Source organism: Bos javanicus, chromosome 28 (assembly GCF_032452875.1).
Source record: "Bos javanicus breed banteng chromosome 28, ARS-OSU_banteng_1.0, whole genome shotgun sequence".
Classification (NCBI taxonomy): domain Eukaryota; kingdom Metazoa; phylum Chordata; class Mammalia; order Artiodactyla; family Bovidae; genus Bos; species Bos javanicus.
In genome coordinates this window covers 44,789,217-44,810,029 of record NC_083895.1, presented here as the reverse complement: position 1 = coordinate 44,810,029, position 20,813 = coordinate 44,789,217, and the positions used below count along the sequence as shown (strand labels likewise).

General features: G+C 45.1%; 1 protein-coding gene across 3 annotated transcripts in view; it reads left to right on the top strand.

The window, feature by feature from the left end:
* The window catches only part of VSTM4 (V-set and transmembrane domain containing 4), an 87,398-nt gene that overhangs the window by 64,342 nt on the left and 2,243 nt on the right, over window positions 1-20,813 (top strand). For 2 of the 3 annotated variants that reach the window (XM_061405656.1, XM_061405654.1), the window contains one exon: window positions 12,246-19,656. The exons of the other annotated variant lie outside the window; for it this stretch is intronic. In XM_061405656.1, coding sequence (XP_061261640.1) covers window positions 12,246-12,380 — 135 coding nt within the window. In that variant the 3' untranslated portion in view covers window positions 12,381-19,656. Of the gene's footprint in view, window positions 1-12,245; window positions 19,657-20,813 lie in introns of those variants that run through there. 3 annotated transcript variants of the gene reach the window in all.

The following is a 20,813-nucleotide window of genomic DNA, read 5'->3' as shown; positions in this document are numbered from 1 at the left end:
CCAGGTTCAATCCCTGGCTCGGGAAGATGCCCTGGAGGAGGACATGGCAACCCATGCCAGTATTCTCGCCTGGAGAATTCCATGGGCAGAGGAGCCTGGCGGGCTGCAGTCCATGGGGTCACAAAGAGCTGGACATGACTGAGCGGCTAACACTTTCACTTCACTTTCAAGTAATGGTATCAGCACGAGAATAGACACATAAACCAAAAGAAGATAATAAAGAGCCCCAAACGTATCTGCGTATGCATTGTCTCTTGATTTTATGACAAAGTGACATTGCAGCGCAGTGAAGAAGGGATTATCTTTTCCGTATATGGTGATTATCTTTTCTGTATATGGTACCGTATATATGTGGTACTTCACACCACACAAAAAATTAATTAGTATGAAAGGTAAAAATAAAGCTTCCTAAGCATAGCTACACAAGGTCAGGGCAAGCAAAGATTTTCAAATCTGTAATGTTGAGAGCTTGATGGTTGCAATCAGAACCTGTGTCCTTCTGAATACAGAGTGTAAGGTTTTAACCAGCTTATTCAAAGCTTTGTCTCCGAGGGAAACCTGGATCTCTGTGCATGACTCTGACATCTTCTGGCTCAGCCTTACCTCTGACCTATTCTGTGCCCAGGTTCCCTGCTGTTCCTCTGGACAGGATGGCTCCTCTGTTTTCTAAGAGAGAACCATCCTTTTCCCTGCAATGAACTGTGGGTTCTATTTTCATGCAGGGTGATTCCATCTGGTTCATGTTATCAAAAATTCCTCACCATTTCTGCTCTATTGGCTATACCTGTCTTGTCCTCACATACAGCAGCCAAGGTTTTGCTAATTTCAATAGATTTATGGTCATTCAGTGGACTTTGGGAAACTCAGTTGAACCCAGAGGCTGAAATGGTCCACTTTTCTTAGAGCATCCTGCATCCTACCCATGAGAAGCAGACTCCCCCGAGAGTCTGAGCTCAGTCTCCCGGCTGTGCATACCACTGCACGTGTGTAGGTGTGGGTGCATCTTTTCCAGATCTTTTATTCCTAACCCATGTATTTATCAACAACCTCAAGGCTGATTACACTTCTGTAAATTTTTGCCATTTTACATCCTAAGTTGCTCAGGGCCTGTTGTTTCTAATCTAATCTCTTACCCCTTGTGAAAACAGAAACTGCTCTTTATTGACGTTCCATTGATACATCCCAGGGATGTATAAGAAAAAGTGCTTTTTTGCATGTCATCGTATTTAATTCTCACAGTAAGATCCCCCATTCCTAGACTTGCCTGTGGGGACACACAAACACTCTGCTTAAGGAAAGTGAGTTCCTACAACCCGCGGTAGCGTTGCATCTCTCAGGAAGAAAGGGCTGCTCCCCCCGGACGGAGCAATGTCAGCAGCCTTGAATGGGCAGCTCTCTAGTTCACAGCGACACAGTGCTGCCTCCTTCAGCAGTTTGGGGCCACTTATAAATGAAGTAGATTCAATAGCATTTTCAAAAATAACTGGTCCCAATCACACGTTTTTTTCTTGTGGACTTTTTTGGGGGGATGGTTAAAACTTTCTTCACACCTAAATTGGCTCCACATGAGTTTTTTTTTTTTCATTTTTCATCAAATTTTATTTTTTAAATTAATTATTTTAATTGGAGGATAATTACTTTGCAATATTGTGATGTTTTTACTGTACATCAACATGAATCAGCTGCAGGTGTACATGTGTCCCCTGCATCTTGAACCCCCTGCCCACCTCCTTCCTAATGTTGTGGACTTTTTGTTTGTTTGTTTGTTTGTTTGTTTGAGCTGGCGTGCTCCTCTGGGACGGAGATCCAACAGAGGAAATTATTGATTTGCACAGAAAGTAAGTCAGGGCAGTCATATATGCAGTTCAAAATGGATTCTTTGTTTTTTGGAAATATCCATACTGCTGTTATTAAATACCAATTTTCCTGTCCTTTGATCATTTAAGATATGAAAAGACTTAAAATGTTTTAAACCAAATTTTCCAGAAATGCGTCAATTTGAAGGCCAGTTTGCACCTACACCAATACACAATAAAGGAAAGAACTGACTTTGAGTGTACCTCTGCCTGATCAGCAGTTTAGAGTCAAAAATACCAGGCCTAGCATCTACAGGTTTTGGTTAATATTAAGATTTATTTTCCCAGTAGTCCAGCATTGACCTCAGTCTCAATTTGGTCGATATTTATCTCTCAGATCAATAAGTCTTGATGGCAGCTGAAACTGCAGTCAATAGCTACCTGTTGACTCACACAGGCCTTGGTGGGTAATTTAGAAAATAATTTGGCAACATCTTTTCTTTGGGATCTGGTACCAGTTTAGGTGTTTAATTCTATAATTGCTGCATTTTGCCACAAAGTCCATAATACAATGTTTCCTGGAGTGGTCATGGGCCACAGAGCTCTCCAGCTCCCCAGCCCCTCTGTCCAGAGTGATGTTGACACATGCTCACCCCAAGAAAGCAACCTGCCTACTGCCTCTGCTGACTCACTGGCAAGAAGGAGGAGCCTCCACTTATTGAGCATTTACTGTGTGTCAGCTCCTCTGTTAGGTGATTGCAGGCTCCATCTCCCTCATCCCAACCACACACGCCGACCCCCAGCAGACCCTTGGGCTCCAGGCAAAAATGACAGGCCTGGGTCCTTGTGTTTTCATCCTCAAAGCTTAATATCTTTTCTTACGTTTCCAAGATAACGTGGCATTTTGCAAGAAGTATATATTCAGTTCAGTTCAATTCAGTCACTCAGTCGTGTCCAACTCTTTGTGACCCCATGAATCGCAGCATGCCAGGCCTCCCTGTCCATCACCAACTCCTGGAGTTCACTCAGACTCACATCCATCGAGTCAGTGATGCCATCCAGCCATCTCATCCTCTGTCGTCCCCTTCTCCTCCTACCCCCAATCCCTCCCAGCATCAGAGTCTTTTCCAAGGAGTCAACTCTTCCCATGAGGTGGCCAAAGTACTGGAGTTTCAGCTTTAGCATCATTCCTTCCAAAGAAATCCCAGGGCTGATCTCCTTCAGAATGGAGTCCAAGGGACTCTCAAGAGTTTTCTCTAACACCGCAGTTCAAAAGCATCAATTCTTTAGCGCTCAGCTTTCTTTATAGTCCAACTTTCACATCCATACATGACCACTGGAAAAACCATAGCCTTGACTAGATGAAACTTTGTTGGCAAAGCAATGTCTCTGCTTTTGAATATGCTGTCCAGGTTGGTCATAACTTTCCTTCCAAGGAGTAAGCGTCTTTTAATTTCATGGCTGCAATCACCATCTGCAGTGATTTTGGAGCCCAGAAAAATAAAGTCTGACACTGTTTCCACTGTTTCCCCATCTATTTCCCATGAAGTGATGGGACCAGATGCCATGATTTTAGTTTTCTGAATGTTGAGCTTTAAGCCAACTTTTTCACTCTCCTCTTTCACTTTCATCAAGAGGTTTTTTGGTTTTTCTTCACTTTCTGCCTTAAGGGTGGTGTCATCTGCATATCTGAGGTTAGTGATATTTCTCCCGGCAATCTTGATTCCAGCTTGTGCTTCTTCCAGCCCAGCGTTTCTCATGATGTACTCTGCATATAAGTTAAATAAGCAGGGTGACAATATACAGCCCGACGTACTCCTTTTCCTATTTGGAACCAGTCTGTTGTTCCTTGTCCAGTTCTAACTGTTGCTTCCTGACCTGCATACAGGTTTCTCAAGAGGCAGGTCAGGTGGTCTGGTATTCCCATCTCTTTCAGAATTTTCCACAGTTGATTGTGATCCACACAGTCAAAGGCTTTGGCATAGTCAATAAAGCAGAAATAGATGTTTTTCTGGAACTCTCTTGCTTTTTCGATGATCCAGTGGGTATTGGCAATTTGATCTCTGGTTCCTCTGCCTTTTCTAAAACCAGCTTGAACATCTGGAAGTTCACGGTTCACATATTGCTGAATCCTGGCTTGGAGAATTTTGAGCATTACTTTACTAGTGTGTGAGATGAGTGCAATTGTGCGGTAGTTTGAGCATTCTTTGGCATTGCCTTTCTTTGGGATTGGAATGAAAACTGACCTTTTCCAGTCCTGTGGCCACTGCTGAGTTTCCCAAATTTGCTGGCATATTGAGTGCAGCACTTTCACAGCATCATCTTTCAGGATGTGAAATAGCTCAACTGGAATTCCATCCCCTCCACTAGCTTACCAGAGATGAATAGTGGTTTGAAAGAAACAATGATAGGACTCAAGAAGAAAAAAGAGGTGGGACAGGCATTTTAGATGTTTTATAATCTAGGTGTCAAAACTGCCTTTCCCTAGTTTTACAAAACAACCAAACACAACAATCTGTTCTCAAAATTAGCTTATGAAGCCATGCCTTATCACCAAAGGTCTTTCTGATGGACAGTGTGTTCCCTTTGTCTAACAACCTGGAATGCTGACAATGAATCATTATTCCAATATATCAGTGGTTCTTCATCCTTAGGGGGCCAGGACGCACTTTCCCAAAACTCAAAATGTGTATCCTTCCAGTTGGCGGTGGGGGGACGGACACTAGATCAAAGTCTCCCCGAGGCCTTCAGGGGACCCCTGTTTCCTCCCCGTGGTTTTGGGATCCCTGACCCCACTGAGATAATTCGCACACTTCCAGAAACGGCTGTTGTCGCCCCCTTGTTTCAGAAGGAACAGTGCGTTTGATTTCCTTTTCTTGCCCTACTGATTGAGAGACCTTGTGGAGGAAGAGAAAACAGTCTCTGTGATGGGGAGGTGACACCTCGATAGCAACAGGGACTGTGAGCTGGAGGGTCGGGTTGGCAGCATCCCCAGACCGACTCACAGAGGATGCAGGCCCGTGGGCTCCTGCCTCAGGGTCACGCCTCCTCAGTGAGGCTCCCTCAGTGGGTCACCTCTGTTTCCTCTCTCTGGAACCAAGTCACTTGCCTGTAGCACTCTGTAGCTAGAAAGATCAGACTACCCTTGTTCTCTAAGGAGAAACTATCCCTTGTGAGCAGAAGGCTGAAGACACGGGGAAATCAGCAACATCAGGGGCTTAATTACAACAAGTTTCCCAGTGGGTCTCTTGCATCCTGCCTCCCCCGCGGATCCATCTCCTGCACTACAGCCTAGGGATCTTTCTCAAACCCAACTCCAGTCATGTCATTTCCCTGCTTAAAATACTCTGGTGGCTCCCCCTTGCCTCCAGGATGAAGCATGGCTTCCTGCAGCGGCAGCTGTCATCACTGGTCTGCCGCTCCCCTCCTCCACCCCGCCAGCCTGTGTGGTCCAGGTCCCCTTACTGCTGGCCCCAAGGGCTCTGTCCTGCACCTGCTGCCTGGCTCATCCTACCACAGGGCTGCCTCTCACCTCCAGGAGGGAGCTCACACACCACTTTCTTTTCTGAGGCCTCCTGCTCCTTCAACCCCACTTCTTCACACATCTGGACTCTCCTAGGCATCAGTGCTACCCTCTGTATGTCAGGGCCTTGCCATTGCCGACTCCCATGGCACCATTTAGTTAATCTGTTCTACCTGACCCCGCAAGGCACTGATGCCCTTGTCCCTGGGAGTAAACTTGGGTCTCCTGCCATCACCCCAGCTGACCACTTTCCATCTCAGCTGCCCCCCGTCCCCAAACGGTGAGGCTGGCTTCCGCTCCTCCACCTCCTCAGTGTCACCTGCCTCTGGGTCCTCTTCTCCTTGAACACATTGCCTGGGAGGCTCAACACTCACAGGTGCAACAGCCAGCTGTGCAGCGCATTGGTTTCCTAGTCTCAGTCTTCAAGACAGTTCCACAGTGGCTCTTCTGACTGTGAAACATTCCCCAGGGGGCTCCACATGTACCCTAACTTAGGCACACAGAATTCATCACCTTCCCCTGGTCCTGCCCCACCTAGGATATCCCTGCTGTCCAAACTCTAAGTGCCTTCTTCTCCCTCATCTGCATGTTCGTTGGTGACCAAAGGCTATCTGTTACTTCTCAGGCCCCTGGCTGTCCTTTCCTCCTCCCCAGCCACAGCTGGCCCGCATGCCCACCACCTCCCCATCCGTCTGACTTCAGGACCACCCCCCACCCCCCTGGGGCTCCTTCAGCACCTGGCCTCACCTGTATCTTGGCACTTCTCATGCCTGACTCAACTTTCTCCCTCGCTAGAACCACATCGTGCCTTTTTACAAAGTGACCTTTATGTTTCTCTTACTGTGAAGGCTGGACATGGTAGACACCTTAGACACTGAAAACATTTTTTAAAAGTTTTTTTAAAATTGTGTTAAAATACACATAATATAAAATTTAGCATCTTAGCCATTTTAAGTATACAGTTCAGTGGTGCTAAGTATATTCACATTGTTGTACAAACAATTTCCAGAACTTTTTTCATCTTGCAAATGTCTGTCCTCATTAAATGACTCTCCACTCTCCCCTCCCCCAGTCCCTGAGAGCTACCCTCTACTTTGTCTATAAATTTGACCACTCTGGGTACCTCATATCAATAGAATCATTTGGTATTTATCTTTTTGTGATTGGCTTGTTTTACTTAGCATAACGTTGTCAAGGATCATTTATGTTGCCACATGTGTCAAAATTTCCTTCTCGTTTTTAAACCTGAATAATATTTTGATTTATGTATATATATTACATTTTGTTTATGCATTCATCTGTCGATGGACTCTTGGGATGCTGCCACATGCTCTATGAACATGGATGTGCATTCTCACCCACAGTGCACAAGGGTTTCGTTTTCTCTGCGTCCTTGCCAACCCTTATTTTCCGTGTTTTATTTTGTGGCCTTGCTAACGGGTGCGAGGTGGTACCACACTGTGGTTTTGAGCTGCGTTTCCGTAGTGATTAGTGATGTTGAGCATCTTTTTCGTGTGCTTTGGCCATTTGTACATCTTCTTTGGAGAAATGTCTGTTCAAGTCTTTCCCCATTTTTAAATCAGATTTGTGTGTGTTTGTAGATGTTCCTTTATGTATTCTGGATATTAACTCCTTTCAGATATATAATTTGCACATATTTTCATCCATTCCATAGGTTGCCTTTGCGCTCTGTTGACTATGTCCTTTAATGCCCAGAAGTTTTAAATTTTGATTAACATTAGTTTTAAAGTCATAGACAACCTGTCCATCACTGTGTCCTCAGTGGGGGACCTGGGATCTGCAGACTGTGTGTGGAGTGAATGATTCGAGGACAAAGATCTGAGATTGCAGCTCTAAGTCCTCAGTGCTCAATGTGAGGTCCAGGGACCAGCAACCTGGACATCACCTGGGAGCTTGTTGGGAAAGTAGTGGCTCAGGCCCCACCCTAGATCTACTGAATTAGAATCTGCAGTTCAACAGGGTCCCAGATGAATCCGATGCACCTTGAAGTTTAAGAAGTACAGTTCTGAGTAACTTAACAGACGGTAGCCAGCTCTGGTTGGGTTATTGCTGGCAAGACCGAGTCATCACTGGCCACCTCCAGAAATAGTTATACTAACATTTTAGTAAGACAGGTCAGCCCACTTGGGAGAATGGTGAATTTTCTCATTATCAACAGAGATGATTAAACATGAGAATCTGCTTCTCAAGGGTATTGTGACTCTCCCTCATTCCTGAAAACCTTTCCTGGAGAGCTCATCCCCATCTCAGCTTGGTGTAGCTCTGTCCTGTGGGCTTCTAGGACCCCTCCCAGTCACAGGTAGAGAATTCTGACATGTAGGGAATGTGTAGCCAAGACCCGTTTGCCTGGGATTCCCTTGAGTTTATAAAGTCTGCAGTAAACCTGCCTCCTCTCATGGAATCTGAAAGATCAGAGCACTTAAAACAGCCAGAGGATGAGGTTCATTCCATCATTGTTAAAGGGAACCTGTCTTAGGACAGGGCTTTCCTTCCGCCCAGTGTCAGCCCGGGACTGAGATGCTAGCTCTGTTCAGTATTTCCCTGGTGTCTGGAAAGAACCCCCCTTCTTCCAGCTTAGTTTTCACTACCCAGAATGTACTTCTAAGACCAAAAAGAGTTTTTCTCTGTTCAGTAGCGGAAAAGGGCTTTGAGGCCCATTAGACCCCAGTGATGGAATTCTGAGAAGATTTTAATAATAACCCAAACTCCAGCAAAATTATTTCCAGAGGACATGCATTTCAGGTTTCTTGAAGGATGTTTATAATAAGCTGGAGAATTTCTCTTGTTGTCGTTAAATGTACCAGCACTGGTTCCAGTTGAATTCTACATGAAAAGGATATATTAACCTGCATAATATATGTGCATAATCTCGATTTAAAATTAAAAAGAAGGAAAAAACCCACAGCCACATGAACAATATATCGCCCCAAGTAAAAGCCTTGGGAAAACAAACAAAAACTATGCTTGTACCACGCTAGTCCCATTTTTAGAGAGATAAAAATTCTATGCCCCCCTCGGTACACATGCACATCCCGTTATTGTCACGGGGAGTTATGTATGTCGACTGGAGGGAAGAAGGGATGCGGGGCTTCGGAATGGATGAGAGTGGGGAAAACAGAAGTCGTTTCATTTCATGGGCTTCCTTCAGTCAGAGAGGGAGGGGCGAGCGGCTGGGTCTTTCATGAATGAGATGTGATCACCAAGGAGGCAAGATCAGGCGTCCCAGAAGTGGCAGTGGGAACATCCCGAATTAGGGACTCAGCCCTGATGCAGGGTTGTCACTTCCCTGTAGGCCAGGAGGTCAGTTCTGATGTCCCTCTGCTGCCTTGCGCTGTCTCCAAACAGCTGCTGGGCTGGAGGCTTCTCAACTGTATCACAGGCCAGTGGAGGCTGGTCAAGACTCTGATGTTCTTAAGGATGGCCCAAGTGAAGCCATTACTTTCAGGAATCTTTTAAGACTGGTAGCACCCTAAGCACTCACTGGGGACCCTTTTTTGGGAGACAATGAGAATCCTCTAGAAGTGATACAGAGGGAGTCGTTCCCGTTGCAGCTGTGTGCTTTCAGGAGGCTGGTGGCTTCGGGACTGACCACCTCGGAGCTGTGTTTCTCCCATTTGCTGCGTCACAGATTCATTGGAATTGCTCTGCTGTCTTACATCCAGTGTTGACGGGGAGTGTACGAGTTGCTCTAGGGGTTGCAGCCTTTGACCCCTGACAAAGGTGAATAGGCGTCACAGAGGTGAGCTGGGGCCAAGGACAGCCCAAGCTGAAAGCAGGCTGGAAGTCCAACAGGGCCAGTCCACTGAGTGACTCCGCCTGGTCACGCAGACCCGCCCTGCCTGTGGGGGTCTTGAACCCTCTCTGGGGCAGGCCCGTCCCTGAGTGTCTACAGGGAACGTCCCTGTGAGAGGCAGCTCGCTTTCCATCTCAGCTCAGCTAATTTGCTGCCTTTAATGGGCACTTCATTGTTGGGATCGTTGCACTGCCAGGAATTTTTTTTTAAACTCCTTCATTCTGTTTTATTTTTGTAATCTCATGGAGCAATATCATTTGTATATTTGATTTTTTTTAAAAAAGCCTACTTCATTGAAAACTTCAGTTTTGAATGCAGAGCACTTCAGAGTTGTTATTAGAAGACTTTTTCAATCTCAAATAGAGAATACGAGAAATGAAGTACCATTTTGGGGGGGAAAAAAAGAGAGTAATAAAGCATCATCAACCTGTAATATCTGTAACATCAAGCTAGGCACCCAGAACGTCAGGAAGAAAATTTCTACGTGAAGCTCAGTTAGTGACAAACTCATGGTATATGTAGGGGGTTTTGTTTCCCTAGCCACGTTCAGTGCTCACTATTATTATAATTCCCTAAAGCTGAATTGATAAATTCTAATAAGCACATGTGCGGCAATAAGACACAGCCCTGTGAATTAAGCTTATAGAGCATGCACAGAAAGATGATGGATGCAAACTGTGAATTCAGTCATAGGTGCCCGTTGCCCGCATTACATATAAACCCAACCAATAAACTGGCATACCTACTGCTGTTCTATATTTGTGCTCCGTGCTTGCTTTGTGCCTTGGGCATTGTGTCTGTGACATAATGCTCGTGTTGGTGATGGTATTGTTGCAGGTGTGATGAAGGTGGTGATAACGGTGGTTTTGATAGTAGTGATAACACACTTCACTTTGATGGCATGTGCCCATGCAGGCGCTACCCCAGTGCTTACCGATACAACATCGAGTAGCTCCCATGTGCCAGGTAGCAGTAGGTCGGCTATTTTTCTAGGAGGTAAGTTGCAGCGGCATGCTCCAGCCCACTCCTGTCTACTAGAGAGAGGAAATCTCTCTGGCATCTTGAAATCAGCCACTGTGGGAGGATTTACATATGTAAGTCAGCAAATGCTAGGAATGAATTTTCTTCGTGGGGGATCAGTTGCTCAGCAACTTCCCTGCATATCACTGGGTGCAGTGGTACATTTGGCAGAGCCCCTGCTCCCACTGAGCTGAGTGATCCGGTGAGAGGCTGGTCCTTGCCCTGGCTTTGGCGCTTGCTAGCTCTTGGCCCCAAGCTTGCCCTTCCCTGTGAAATGAGGGTGGCAGTAAGAGGACGTTATGCAAGAGCTATTGGTGCACCAGTGAACACGAGGTGCTGTCGTTGCATCCCAGTGTGAGAAGACAGAAGCTCACCAAATGTACAGAGCTTTTTAGTGCCAAGGGGTGATATGCGCTCTGCAGAGCAAGAGAGCGGGGTAGGGAGCCAAGCAGGGACGTGTTTGATGCGGTGGGGCTGCCTTGGAGCGAAGACCTGATAAAGTGAGGGAGCAAGCCGCACTGCCATGTGGGGAAAGAACAGTCCAAGCAGAGAGCATAGCCCAGGCAAAGGCCCCACACAGGAAGTGCTGTCCCGGTGTGTCCAACAAACACGAGGAGACCAGCATGGCCGGAGCACTGGTCAGCACGGGGGACACAGGATGTGAGCTGGGGACAGACGAGTCCCAGGGCAAGATCTGAAGGATGAGGATCTTGAAAAGGACCCTGGATTTTATTCCAAGTGTGAAGAGAAACAACGGGGAATTTTGTGCAGAGCAGGGAATGGCAGGATTCAGCTTATCCTTTTAGAACAACTATCTGTCGCACTATTTAAAAGTTTCCTGATTTTTTTCTGGGCAATTGTCTGAGCTCCAGTGGCACCCAGCAGTATCTGGTACAGGATGTTTTCCAAATAATCTCTGACTGTCTTCTTTTCTCTGCTTCTAAATATTTCAAAGGGACCAATTGTTAAAGCAACACTTGTTCATTTCTGTGATAAAAATTATAGTCATAAGAATAACTGAGCACTTGTGTGGCATTTGCTGTTTAGCTGCTGGGTAATTTTCTGAGTACGTTACATTTATTAATGCATCTAATCCTCAAACTAGCCCTGTGGGATAGTTACTAGTATGGGTCCCACTTTACAGACAAACAGGTACAGAAAGGTTAAGCAACTTACCCGAGGTCACACAGACAGTAAATAAGTCAGTCTCCGAGAGTCCATGCTCTTACCGCCAGGCAGACCCTTGCTCAAACCCATGAATCTAAGTGTTAAAGATTGAAGTTGATTAGAAGATTGAGATTCAAGAGTGAAGATTTTTAAAGTGGACTTCTATATGGAAGTAGGTAACCAAACACTCTCTTATTCAAAGCATAAGCGTTCTCTTGAACAATACTGCCGGGAAAAGTACTTTGGGAAGACAGCTGGGAAAACATTCATCTGCGGTCCATGGGGAAGAGAAAATGAGCGACTCTATTGGATCATGGAGCTCTCACTGTGACGCTGTGAGAGGTGTCGTTATCAGGACCCTCCCAAGAGCACTGTCCATAATTACATTTTAGCTTCCAAAACATATGTTGGTGAAATCTAGAGATATCCATCCGTCTGATGACTCGTAAGCCTCGGGCGTTTCAGGGCAGGGCTTCGTCACCCTCTAAAGCCAGTCACCTCTGCCTGTCCTCAGAGCAATTAGCCAGGGGCATGTGACTTTCCATCATGTCAGAGTCATTCAGGGAATGCACTTTGCTAAACATCCTTTGAATTCTCTAGACTCAGGAGCATGATGTGAATTTGCTCTGCTCATGGTTTCTCAATGACTTCATCCAACCCAAGGTGCCAACACACCTGGATAAGACCTTGAAACCTTTATCTCCATCCCCGGCTTCTTTGCTGAGTTACAGAGGCTTTCTAATCCTTCCAGAGTCCTAGATAACACTGGGTATCGACCGTTAGTCACTGGGTAACCATGAGGAGGGGAAGCCGGGTGTGAGTAGAACTCTGCAAGGCTTATAGATGGCTGGAGCAAAGGGAGTGGGGCTCAGAGAGCACCTCTGTCCCCACACACAGTAGTGCAGAGTCCTGTTCTCTAGTTCAGATTGTCAAGGTGCACCGACGTCTGCGGTCACAGCTGCCTGCTGGGTGTGGGAGTGCAGCTGGATCCCAGCCCCAGCTGAGGAGGATGCTGCTGCGAGTTATGCTGCCACAGCCAGAGGTCCCAATGTGCCACTGACCTCAGCTCCAAGGAGACGGTGAGTTTAGCCCTGGCACGTGGCTCTAGCTGCAGGGTGCCTTGGAAAACTCCCCTGGATTTTTCAGTCCTATCCCTAGTCCTTCCTGCATATTGGCTTGCATATTTCTACCTGTTCAGTGGGCACCTCTAATCAAGAGTCTGTTGCCACCCCACATGCTGCCTGGTCAAAGCAGAGCCTGTACCCTTTTCCTCTTCTTCTCGGGCTGGTCAGAGGCACACTTGCTCCTTTCTTGGGGGCTAGGAGTCCTTTGGGGGTAAGACTGTGGAGAGAGACAAGGCGTCGCCTGAAGGGATTCCAACGAGATTCCCCTCCTCATCCGTCGTCCTCCAATCGGTGTCAGCCTCACGCATCTGCCCTCAGAGCCTCTGACCCCCACACCAAGCCAGGCCTGGGATTCGCATGGGGGTGGGGGTGGGCAGGTCTCCTGGCCCCGTTTCCCCTTTATCTGGAGCTTGCCTGCCCACTGAGCAGTGCAGGCCTGTTCTGAAAACACGCCCTCCAGAGATTCGTACCAGTAAAACTTCCCTGTTGTCTTGGAAGGTCACTCTTCCCCTTTGGGATTTTAAGATCTGCTGTCTGCCTGGCTGGCTCACCTGGGTGCGGTGCGTCCGCATCGGAGTCTTAGTCGCTGCTGCTGACCCTGCACGTGTAAGGTCAGGGGACTGCTCCTAAGCAGAGGGTGGATTCCAGGCAGGACTCTGCCTAGCAATGGCTGCAGGACCTGGAGCCATGAGCCTGCCTTTTAAAGACTGTTTGCCCCTCTGTGAAGTGGCCATGACCACTGGCCCCACCTCACAGGACTGATATGTGAGGAGTGAGTGAGTTAATGAAGATGAGTTAACAGTTCCTGACTTCTGTCTCAGAAGGACCACTTCTCAAACCCCTCTGTCTGTCGCCTCTCAAAGTCACTTCTGGATTGCATCCTTTGTACTATCATTTAACTTATCTGTCTTGGAAATGTGTTTATTTTGTTCATTTTGAGCCTTTATTTTCATTTAATGTGCACACCAGGGAACTCTACTTTTTCCTTCCATAATATGCTTAACTATAAATAAATAAGCCATTTGACAGACCCGTGGAACTCAAAATTAAGTCAAGTTCATTTCCAAGGGAAGTTGATTCTTACAGGACATTTCAGGAGTTGGGACCTACAAGTTTCCACTAAAGACTTTCCATCAAATAGAGTTTCTCCGAATGTACAGCACCTCCCCCCACCGAGAGGCCATAGTTGCACATGTATGGATGTTAGGAGGGGAGTGTTTGTTTTACCAGGTACTCCTCTGTTGAATAAAAAATGAGCACTTATCTCAAAAGGGGAAGAGGAAGTCTGCCCTCGATAATATGGATAATATGTAATTCTCTCTTGGGTAAATAGATTCCTGATCGTGCAACTCGGTAGAACTGCAATCACATTTTTAAGCTCTAAGGTGACGTTAGCATAAACATCGCATGTCCTAGTTATTGATCTGTTGCTGCAATAATGGTATTACCCAATTGAACTTCTGACATTGGAGAATTTGCAGTGGCTGCAATTGCATTTTTCTTTTATTCCTGCAACTTAATTCAACTTGCACATCCATCTGTGATCTCTATGAAAAGGTGTTGTTTTGCAGGAGTCTGCATAGATTGTTAAACCTCTCTCTCTCCTGGTAGGAAAGTTATTTCTTGGCTTGATTCCTAAAAAACATACCTACAAATTGAAGCACTCAGAAATTTCCAATGAGGAGCTTGAAGTGAGGTGTGTTTCCAGGAGGTACACGACTTCTGAATTCTATGAAGCTGACTTTTCTGGTGTTAGCTTTAGCCAGTAAATCCTTCCCCATTGACATATGTTCCATAATCATCACTCTAAAGCTGAGGGTAAGTTTAAAGCTTAAATGAGAAGTGGGAGATCCAGCCTGGAGGCTGTCATCTGCTGTAGCAGCCTCTCACCACTGGCAGAAAGGAAAGACAGGGGATGGGAGACATGGCATTTCAAACTCTGATGCTTGTAGACTCACTTTGTTACACCTGGAGTCCAGAAGATTCCATCACTGTATTTGAAACCTGGTCTGTGTGATCATCCTTTCCCAGTTCTTCTGAGGGGATGTCGTACAGTGTGGGAATTTAATTGGGCACAGCATCAGTGAGAATTTGAGTGCAAGTCTGGAATTGCTGAGACCCCTGAGGACAGTGAGAAGGTAATTACTGGACCACTAGCATCTACTTGAATGGCTAAAATAAAAAGTACGGACAGTACCAAGTGCCATCATGTGTGCAGAGCAGTGAACACTCTCAGTATTGCTGGGGGAGGTTCGAATGGTGTGGACTCCGAATGGAGAGCTTGGCAGCTTCTTTTGAAGTTAAACATTCTTTCCATACAACCCAGCAGCCCCATTCCTGGGTGTTTACCCTAGAGTAACGAAAATCTCCCACACAAACCTGCAATGAATATTTATAGCAACTCCGTGCATAATCACCAAAAACTTAGAATGACCCAAATGTCCTTCAGCAGGTGAATGGATAAGCAAAGTGTGGCACGTGACCCCCCGTGGAATACTTAGTGATCCAAAGGAGCAAACTGTTGACGCATGCAGCAAGCTGGCCAACACATGAGGGAACTATTCTGAGAGAAAAATGCCGACCACACAGGGTTACATGCCGATGCCTTTCACATGACACGCTTTAGGAGAGAAGGCCTCAGCGACAGAACACAGGTCAGGGTTGCCTGAGGGTCTTGTTAGAGGGAGGACGGGACTGCAGAGATAACCTGAAGGCATGTGATGGGACTGTCCTGAGTCCTGTGGGGGCAGTGGGCCCAGAAACCTGTTCTTGTGTTTGGATGCCTGCAATGACCCGTTAGAAAGTCACTTTTACTACATGTCTTTTAAGAAAATTAAATTAAGAAAGAAAGTGAAGCCACTCAGTCGTGTTCGACTTTTTGTGATGCCTTGCACTGTGGCCTTCCAGGCTCCTCTGTCCATGGGATTTTCCAGGCAAGAATACTGGCTGCTGCTGCTGCTGCTGCTGCTGCTGCTAAGTCGATTCAGTTGTGTCCAACTCTGTGCGACCCCATAGACGGCAGCCCACCAGGCTCCCCCGTTCCTGGGATTCTCCAGGCAAGAATACTGGAGTGGGTTGCTATTTCCTTCTCCAGGAGATCTTCCCAACCCAGGGATTGAACCCAGGTCTCCTGCATTGTAGGCAGACGCTTTACCATATGAACCACCAGGGAAGTCTCTAAATTAAGAAGTGAAACAAAATTCTTGGTGTCCCTGGAAGACATAGTAGGAGGTGAGAATAGATCTTTAATCCTAGCTCAGGGGGTGCACCATGGCTGGGTGAACCTGTGGGGTGGAGGGGCAGGAGGTGTCACCCACATTGGAGAGCATAGCTCAGGGGCATGGCTAGAAAGATAGAAGTATATATGCAAATAAATAAATTAATAAAAATGTATGATAAAGTCTCTTCATCCTTTGTCCAGTGAGCAGTTTGCCCCTGCTCCCATGCTCTGCAGGCAGCTACCGGGTGATGGTGTCGGGGCCACTCTCCTCGCCTCCTCCCCATGAACAGGTTCACTGAACTGAGAAAATTTCCTGTTACTCCTGCCTTCCTCGGATGCACTGACGCGTGTCTGCATCTGAGCCTCCATCCCCTCTTGCTCACAGAATTCCACTCCAGAGCAGGGCGGTGGGTTCTTCATGACTGGGAGGAAATGGATGAAAAGTGAGATTAAAGACACATGAAACAAAGGGGTTTAGAACCTACAAGACAGCAAGCAGCTGACACAAACGCGGGGCCGCAGTTGGAGGAATACGAAGAGAAATGGGCTGAGTCTTTCAGGCCTGGAGAAAGGGAAAACAAAGTAAAACCAAACAGTCCTGGGAAAAGGGCTGTTGCTTCTCACAGGTTTAGAAAGTTCTGGGGCTTCTTCTAAAGGACCCTACCAGGACTTCCGGCTGTTGGTCCCCAGCCCCCTCCTGTTTCCGGGAAATGCGGCAACAGCAGGCCCGGGTGTCAAGCCCGTGTCTGCAGCTAGAAGTCCTGCCTTCACACTTTCCTTCATGTTTTCAAGTGCAGGCGAGAGCTGCTGTCGGAGTGCTTGTGAACAGCCAGTTCAAGAGTGTTTCAGTTTGTTTTCTTGACTGCTGATGTCCCGTGTACCTCCTGCACCTCCAGGACTAGGACAGGGGCTTGAAGGGGGCCATTTGAGGGCCAGAAGCTGCCAGAGAACTAGCTGCAGTGTGTCTTGATCCACTTTCAGAGACCCACTCACTGCACACCAGTTCCTGAATTGCCTTACACATCAGGAGTGCTTCTTTATCTTAAATCTAAACACGTTCGTGTCGGCAAGACACCACCTGAAATGCAGGTGGGGCCCTATGGCGGGCCCTCACCCTGGCTCTGCGCGGCTGCAGCTGCCCCTAACCTTGACCTTGCGCTCCTGGCTCCCAGTCTCGCTCCCAGCTCTGTAGTCTTCCCTGTGGTTGCTGTTGTCTGTTGTTCCAGTCACTAAGTCAAGTCGGATTCTCTGTGACCCCATGGACTGCAGCCCACCAGGCTTTTCTGTCCTTGGGATTCTCCAGGCAAGAATACTGGAGTGGGTTGCCATTTCCTTCTCCAGGAGATCTTTCCAACCCAGGGATCAAACCTGCATCTCCTGCATTGGCAGGCAGATTCCTTACCCCTGAGCCAACGGGGAAGCTGAGTCTTACCTACTCTCACTGATATGCCAATGTTATTCTCTAAGCTGCTTCTTAATGCACCTAAGCCTTCCCTTAAAGCATCAGTGCAGAGAAAGGTAGCTGAGTGAAAACTGGTGAGAAGTCTACATTTTCCACTTTTTAGTGGCGGTAAGAAATTTATTTCTAGTTAAACAAGCTGGGAAATGTAATTAAGCACGTGGTTGATGGGGATAGCCAAGGATGCATGCCAGAAAAACAATAGGTTCTTTAAAGGTGCCAAGGACTGATATTATGCATCTCCTGTTGGAAACTGTATACACTTCACAATTCAGAGCCTCTTGTGTGCCGCCTCGTATCTTCAATCAAATTATTATATTCCAGAAATATGCATAAGGGAAACGATTCGACACATTTTATGGTGGGCTGTTGCTTGTGGCAGTAATTGAAGTACCTTTCCACTTACGAAAGTACTAATTTTATTTGTTTTTATTGCTTTTCTAGATGCAATTATTTATTTAGTGAGCTTTGGCTTTATTAAATTATGTTTACTATAGGAACATCATAAAAATGTATGAAAACAGCACATCAGCCCAGCCAGCCTGGTGACCTGTATTGAGAAAGCTAGTGTTATTTTTCACATCCAAACATAATGGAATAACTTAAGAATAAACAGATAATCTACGCTAGGAAACAATGCAGTTTCAGAGTAATGTGATCAAACACCTGGACAATATGATTTCATAAATCTTGGTTCTAAAAGTTACATGAGTTGGGTTTTGTGTGCTTATTTGAGGACACATGACATTTCTAAACGGAATCATTATAACGTGAAATGTAACTAAACCGAAAGGCAAGAGGTAAATGGCGTTTTTGTTGGCTGGTGAGATGTGGATGACTGAGAAGAACGGTGAAGATCTTTGGTATAAACGGACAAGCAGGAGGCTCTGACCCACGTAACTGCCCTTGACTCTGAATTTAAACAGAGCCAGGTGATTATGAAGGTCGCCTGCTGGTGCCCCTCGCTAGCAGGTACTGGCTGTAAGTAGTTCTTTACATTCTCCTCCCTGTACTTTAGTGTGATGCTTCATCTCAAAAGAAAGGAGGAGCTTTGCCTTTGGCACACATTTTAAGAAACTTAATGTGAATGTATATGATTTTTTTGTCCTGAATTTTGGTGAGTTAATCAAGGTATAGCACAAAAAATTAAAATAAAACCATGACAACACAATCAAAACCAAAAAATAAAAGCAGAGAGGCTTAAAAGTGAGGTGTTTTTACAACTATAAATCAGTGGCCAACTTTTATGTTTCTAATTGTGAATTAAAATTAATTAATCTGCTGTTTAAATAATGTGCCATCTACAAGATTCAACAAATATATACCATAAAGGGTGAGTCTCTCTCCAACCACACGGTCTACTTCCCCAGCAGGAACCTTGAAGACCAAGTTCTTGATTTCCAGGTGAGTTCTAAGGGCTTTCTGAGCACATAAAATATATACATGTGTATTTACTCCCATACACACATATTTACACAAATGATAAAACATACAGTAGTCAGATGGCTTCATCATTCTTTTTAAAGACTGTGCTGAATACTTCATTAAGAATGGAATATTACTCAGCCATTAAAAAGAATACATTTGAATTAGTTCTGATGAGGTGGATGAAACTGGAGCCTATTATACAGAGTGAAGTAAGCCAGAAAGAAAAACACCAATACAGTATACTAATGCATATATATGGAATTTAGAAAGATGGTAACAATAACCCTGTATGCGAGACAGCAAAGGAGACACAGAGGTATAGAATAGTCTTTTGGACTCTGGGGGAGAGGGAGAGGGTGGGATGATTTGGGAGAATGGCATTGAAACATGTATAATATCATATAAGAAATGAATTGCCAGTCCGGGTTCGATGCAGGATACAAGATGCTCGGGGCTGGTGCACTGGGACGACCCAGAGGGATGGTATGGGGAGGGAGGGGGGAGGGGGGTTCAGGATGGGGAACACGTGTACACCTGTGGCGGATTCATGTTGATGTATGGCAAAACCAATACAATATTGTAAAGTAATTAACCTCCAATTAAATAAATTTATATTAAAAAAAGAAAAAGAATGCATCAGACTCCTATTGATGCCCACAGAAGTGTTTCCATTTTTCGCTTGTACCAATAACATTTCCACCAACAATATACAAGAGGACTTGATTCTTGCTGTTTCTTTTCGAAAACTTTTAGTTTGTCGCCTTGAAAGATAAGAACTGACATCTAAGTGGTTTTAAGTCATTCTGGTCTTATTTTGGGGGAGGCGGAGTCTCACTTAACACGTGTGAGAACTTTGGGTTTCCCTTCCTGTGGAGTCTCTGATCCTGTCTCTTGTTCTTTGCTTACTTTTCCAATGGACTGTTGGCCATTATTGTTACTCACTTGTAAGACCCTTTGATCTGAGTTGTGAATATTTTCCTCATTTTTTTCAATTGTCCTTTGACTTTATTTAGAGAATATTCTGCAATATATCCCATGAAAATCTACATGTCATTTTTCTATTGCTCCTGGGTTTTGTGTAAGACTTTAAAACACATATTTTAAATTGGTGAGATTTTTAAAAATAATTTTTAAATAATTGCTGAGATTATTTTTTTTAATTTCCTCACACAGTCTTCTAGCACTTTTGAGTTTATTTTCCATGTTAAAATTTAAATTTTTTAATTTATCTGGAATTTATCTAATGTAAAGATAGATGTGAACAATATGACTATTTTCAATTGGCTACCCAAGTATCCCAACACCATTTATTGAAAAATAATATTTGGGTTAATTTATGCATGTTTTCATCAATCCCATTGGTGTCTATTCATTTGTTGGTATCACAGGGTTTTAATTATAGTAGCTTTATATTTTTAATGTCACTGGAGTTGGATCACAAATTATTCTTTATTTTAATAATTTTCCTTAAGTATGGTAGGAAAAAATATCTATGACTGTATTATATTATCAAGAATTATTTTTAACAAAAATTTTAAATTTTAAATGCCTTTCCAGTATCTATAGAGATAACCATGTGGTTTTTCTCTGTATTACTGTTATGAATTATATTAGATTTTTCTAATACTGAACCATTTATTCCATTCATTTATTTATTTCATTTATTCTACTCCTAGAATAAGATCCATTTGAGCATGATCATCTTTTAGTGTGCTTTTTTTGTGTTGAGTAAATCTGATTTATGCTTACTTATACACTAATAAATGAGATTGTTCTAAAGTATGTGACGTTTTTCCTTTCTTGTAATGCTCCGAACCAGCTTAATTATATTGGGGTTATCTGTTCCTCAAAGGGATTTCTTTTGGAAGTTCTCTTATCACACTGCCTGTGCCGGGTGCTTTTGACAGTATTTTTCTCTTCTTCCTTTCTTCCTCTGTCCCTTTCTTTTCTTTCTTTCTTTTCTTTGATGGAATTAGCACATTCACATGCTGCTGCTGCTGCTAAGTCGCTTTAGTCGTGTCCGACTCTGTGCGACCCCATGGACAGCAGCCCACAAGGCTCCCCCGTCCCTGGGATTCTCCAGGCAAGAGCACTGGAGTGGGGTGCCATTTCCTTCTCCAATGCATGAAAGGGAAAAGTGAAAGTGAAGTCGTTCAGTCGTGTCCGACTCTTAGCGACCCCATGGACTGCAGCCTACCAGGCTCCTCCGTCCATGGGATTTTCCAGGCAAGAGTACTAAAGTGGGGTGCCATTGCCTTCTCC